Source organism: Plectropomus leopardus, chromosome 12, assembly GCF_008729295.1.
Source record: "Plectropomus leopardus isolate mb chromosome 12, YSFRI_Pleo_2.0, whole genome shotgun sequence".
NCBI lineage: Eukaryota > Metazoa > Chordata > Actinopteri > Perciformes > Serranidae > Plectropomus > Plectropomus leopardus.
In genome coordinates, this window is record NC_056474.1 from 1954535 (window position 1) to 1960216 (window position 5682).

General features: G+C 35.3%; 1 protein-coding gene across 1 annotated transcript; it reads right to left on the minus strand.

Moving 5' to 3' along the window:
* Positions 1-554: 554 nt before the first annotated feature.
* LOC121951173 (1-phosphatidylinositol 4,5-bisphosphate phosphodiesterase delta-1-like) lies at positions 555-4536 on the minus strand. The gene is made up of 4 exons (XM_042497413.1): positions 4425-4536; positions 2864-3022; positions 873-1101; positions 555-717 (listed from the first exon to the last, which is right to left on the minus strand). Exons 1-4 carry the CDS (start codon positions 4522-4524, stop codon positions 555-557), a joined length of 651 nt encoding a protein of 216 aa, XP_042353347.1. The 5' UTR covers positions 4525-4536.
* Between the last annotated feature and the right edge of the window lie 1146 nt (positions 4537-5682).

Here is a 5682-nt window from a genome sequence, read left to right on the forward strand (position 1 = left end):
TATAAAATTAATATTATATGAAAATAGTTTTTTAGGATATTTTTTATATTTTTACTATTATTATTATTCCTAAAATTTCCAATATACACACTGAAAAAAGGGCATCTTGCCTGAAATGTCTGTGTGGCAAAAAAAAATTAAAATCCCCCTGCTGTCCTGTTCTTTACTTCATTGTTACTTGCATTGAGGATTCAGCACCCAGTCTAAAATAAGTTTAATTGTGAGTTTGTTATGCCTCATTTTATTATTAAGTTTGAATAATTTCTTCATCTCTCGCTTTCTCTTTTAAAACTAATTCTTCAGGTCATTTTCTTGTCACCTCGTAATTTGTTGCAGTTTATGGGTCATCTCTGGCCAATGTGCTTATTACTTTTTTAAGCCGCGTTTTCAAAAGAAATCAAACCAGTTTGTTCACGTTGCAAAGGCTTAAATGTATGTGACAGTCGTCTGAACACAGCTTAAGAAAGCTGATGTTCCAGGTTTCAAAGGGATAAATCATATATTTACATATATTTATGTATACTCCTGGGGATATCTACTTCTAATTTTTATATTTAGGACTCATTAAAAAGCTCTGAGGGCATCACCTTGAAGAGCATGTCCATGTATTCGTCCTCCACCTCGATGTTGATGAGACGCAGGAAGTTCTTGACCTCCGACTTAGTCAGCTTGTCATCCTTGTTTTTGTCTGCTTTCATCAGGCAGGTGTAGATCCAACTGAAGAGTTTGTGATGTAAGGAGGAGATAAAACATCATTTAATTATTGTTTTCATTCTCAAATTGGCTGTGACTCCCATCATAAATCAACAGCATGCTGCAGCTGTTAGCAAACAGTCAAATGTTCAGTCAAAGCACCATCACGATAAGGATACTGCTCTGTCTTCTGCTGGGGGTTGAGGTTGTTTAATTTGGAGACCATCTTCTTCAGGCTGTTGACCCACTGCTTGGCTTCCTCCTCCGAGCTGGCGATGAGGTCCAGGTTCTTGTGGTGGCCCTTGAACATGATGGAGAAGCAGCGGCCCTCCACCTGCGCCTCCGTGTTCTTCTTCAGGCCCTCGGAGTGACGGCCCATCCGCACCGCTGCGATGTCATCGAGTGAGACTGAAGACAGAGGTATATCATGTAATTAAGAAATATGCTCCCGTAGCACTCATACAGTACGTCGATGTGTTAAATAAACTAAAAGCAGTTCTTTTGTACGTTGGTATCCTCAGCCGTTACAGACCAGTCTGCTTTGTAAACACAAACCTGCTGTTTGCAGATTACTGATGTCATTACACGCTTCCAGTGTTGGGGAGTTGTAAACTATATGTAAGTAAACGGGAATATTTTTTACCACATTTTGCAGTATTTTGCTGTTGTTAACTCTTTAAGGGAAAAAAATGGCCCCAAAATTAACTAGCATTAAGTAAAAAGTCACTAGAAAATTATTGTAAAATAAATATATAAAGATAATAACGTTAAACAAAGTTCTTTGAATGTGAAAAATGTAAATGAAAAAATGTAAGTATTGTTATAATAGCGTCAAATGAAGTACTATTACAATGAACTTGTATAAAGTCCTGTTAAAATAAAGTTTAATTAAGTACTGTTACAAGTTAAATAAAGAATTGTTACAATTAAGTTAATAAAGCACTGTTATAATAAAGTTAAACTATGTTTTTGATAATTTAAAAGAAATATTGTTATAATAATATATATCAAAGCGTAATATGCGGTGCTTTTATTCTGAGGTGGTTAGGGTTACATTATACGTTATACAGGTTTACATTCAATGTTTGCGATATAGTTTACACTTTATACAACCTTTGCGAAATAAACTGCAATACATCGAGTATAATCAAAACACATCACCCAGCAGCTTCCCCAACACTACAGGCTTTTTGGAACTAAATTTTAGCATTTTACTACCTTTTATCGAGTAGTTGCATACACCTTCAAGTATTGTATTTCCTAAGACAAAGTTATAGAAATAGACACCACAGATATCAGACCGTCGCTACACGAGAACAGTGTATGGGTGTAATCCAAGCCATATCATCAGAGCTTATTCAACCACACCTCCACACGCTGTACAAAAAACAAAAAAAACACTATCTTGATAAACACACCCAGTAAACATATCACTGCTATCAAGACCGGCCCAGTTACTCATAATAATAAAAGGACTTTCAGACAGAAATAATCTTTTATAGCTCTGTGAACATCCGAGACTTCGAATAATCCATGAAGGAGAAAATCCATTCAAAACTGAGAAAAGACGGTTTTAGTTTGAAGTTGTTAGGTAATAACTAAACGTGACTTAAATAAACTAAATAAAGTTTTTAAAAAGTATTATTATAATAAAGTTAAATGAATAACTGTAATAAAAAAAATTAACGTACTGTTATAAAAAGGTTAAATAAGGTTGGCTACTGTTACAATAAAGATTAATAAAGTACTGAGTACTGTTATAATAAATTTAAATAAGTACTTTAGAAAAAAAACACAAGCAAAGAAAAAAAAAAAAAAAGCTAAATAAAGTATATTAAAATAAAGTTCAATAAAGTAGGCTACTGTTATGATAAAGTTAAATAAAGTACTGCCACAATTAAGTTAAATAAAGTACTATTAAAATCAAGTTCAATAAAGTAATATAACATTAAAAACAGTACTGTTATAAGTAAGTAAAGAATTATTAAGTTAAATAAAGTGATATTATGATAACATGAAATAAAATACTGTCATAATTAAGTAAAGAATGATTATAATTAAGTTAAATAAAGTAATATTAAAATCAAGTTCAGTACTGTATGAGCAACAGTAAAGAGTGTGTGTGTTTCATGTGTCCGTGCAGCTGGGAAGCTGCAACAGCAGCACTCACACGTCTGGCTGGACTTGAAGGTTCTCTTCGATTCGCGCCAGATGGTCTTGCAGTCCTCCATGAGTCTGAAGTAGCGGGTCTTCTTCCAGGACGGGGAGAGGACCTTGAGGAGGTCTCCCCCCTGCAGGAGGAACTGGAGGTCCGGATCGCCCTCCATACCTTCAGGACCACAGAGCAGCAGAGATTCAACACATGAAACACTAAACTCTGCACACTGAGGGACCGTTTGTTATTTATTAGAGGGGAGGGGGTGGTAAAAAAAAAGAGAAAAGTCAGATATTCTTTTAAGCATTAGGGAGGACTTTTGTTTTTTATTTTGGCTAAGGCGAGTAGCATACAACTTCTAATGGTTGTATTTTGTATATATTTTACTGCAATTTTTTTTGAGGAAGACGTGGGCTCGGAAGATGTGTTTTCTTTTTAAAAATCACCAAAATTGCGCCACAGCTGGAAACTATACAAATAGATTTTTATTTTATTTATTTTTTTTTAGTTTAAGGTTCTTTGAAAACAATATTTGCGATAAACGCTTCCATCAGAAAAAAAAAAAAAAAATCATGTCAGTGCTTAAAATAGTCATATTTCCCCCAAATACCTTTATTCTACGTCTCATTTAAAATTTGGCCAGTGATAAACCGATAGCACAAACTAACCAGCGTGCACAACAAAACTGAAAAACTGAGGCTTTTTTTCAACGCCAGGACTTCATCTCCAACTTTAAACATTAACGTTTAATAATCTGTTCTCTAATCTCTGGTGGGGGGAGGGTCGTGCATGTTCCCAAAGTCACGGAAATACATTTGTAGCTTCGGGGAGAGTAAAAAAAAAGACCAAAAAAAAGTTTGTCTTTAGTTCTCCTGTAACATTGTGGGAACATTTTTTTAAAAGAACATTTTATGATCTGTCACCTCTAAACATCAAAACATCCTCAGAATGTTGCAGTTAAAAGATAGATATATTTTTGGCGGTGTCATTTTTGGTAATATTTAGAGAAAATATGCCTTTCATAGCAGGTCTGGAGGGCATGTTTTCTTAAATAAATAAGTAAGTAAATAAATGTTGCAAGTAAAATATTTACAAAATATTTACAAAATACAACCATTTAAAGTTGTACGCCCATCCTCTAAAAAAAAAAAAAAAAAAGACCCTCCCCAGTGCTTAAAAAAATATTTGACATGACCAACCCTTTTTTACGCCCCCAGCCCTCATAAAAAAACAAAAAGTCCCTTACTCAAGTAAAAGTACTAATACTACTATTGCAACTTGTCAGTATAATTTTGTGGGAACGTTCCCTACTTGCCGGGTCCTCTGATAAATAAAGAACAGTCCCTTTCTGAGCTGAAGCCCATTTTACACAGTCCATATGTCAGCTGAGACAAACCTCCTCTCTCCTTCTTTATCTGCATTTATCTCCCCAGAAAACTGCGTGAAAGAAGCAAAAGTCCAAAAACAACGAATGCAAAGATTTCTATCCCTGAAAACAAGTTGAGAAACGCCTGGATAACATTTTGAGTCAGACATCTGCTGCAAAGCTCGCTGAAGTAAGTGCAGCCCAGCCTACCTAAGATCTCCTCGTTCATTTCTATCACCTCCTGGCTCCTCTCGAGGCGCCGCAGCTCCTCGGATCTGCTGAGTTGGGGCTCATTTCGGAGGCAGTTCATGGTGCCCTGCGGAGGCAGACTGACTGACTGACTGACCGGACTGTGATCACTGTGTTCGCAGGGCGGAGGGACCGACCGACCGACCGACCGACCGCCCGGTGCGTCGGAGGGAGGGCGTGTACCTGCCCCTCTCAAAGTTCACTCTCGCGTCTGTCTGGACTCGTTTCAGGCAGTCAGCTGACAGCCGGACTCATACCTCTGCTACCGAGACCCAGTGAGTCAGAAATGTACCAAAACCATACATGCAGCTGGATTTCATTTCTGTGCAGTTTATGATAAATGTTTGTAGGCTGCAGGCTATTTAAGTCATTAACAAGGAATGGTCCAAAAATTAGGTGTTAATTAATAAAAAGTTAGAAGAAAATCAGCTGAAAGTCAGCACAAAAAAGATTGTATACAAAAAAAAAGATTTACAAAATTGTAATAAAATAATAAAAAGTTTAAAGAAAATCAGAACAAAAAACATTAGAAGCAAAAAACTCCAAAACAAACAAACAAAAAAACAGAACCACCAGAGGAAAAAAGATACATGCAGCTGGATTTTATATCTGTGCAGTTTATAATAAATGTTTGTAGGCTGCAGGCTATTTAAGTTATTAACAAGGAATGATCCAAAAATTAGGTATCAATTAATAAAAAGTTAGAAGAAAATCAGCACATAAAACAATATAATTAACCCCCACCCACCCCAAAAAAAAACCTCCAAAAAAAAAAAAAACACAAGAGGGAAAACGATACATGCAGTTGGATTTAATTTTTTGTGCAGTTTATAAAAATGTTTGTAGGCTGTTGGCTATTTAAGTTATTAACAAGGAATGGCCCAAAAATTAGTAATGAATTAATAAAAAGTTAAAAGAAAATCAAAGTCAGCACAAAAAAACAAAATTTAAGCAAAGAAAAAAAAGATTTAAAAAAAAAATAGAACCACCAGAGACAAAATGATACATGCAGGTGGATTTAACTTTTGTGCAGTTTATAATAATAAAATTAATAATGATAAAGTCATCAACAAGAAATGCCCCCAAAATAGTAATTAAGTAATAAAGTAATAAAAAGCATACAATTTCTCTCAAGTTTCAGAGGTTTAAGTGTTTGTAAACAGCGAGTGAAGGCAGCATGAAACTGATGTCACTTTTTGTTTTAAGATAACAGAAAGTG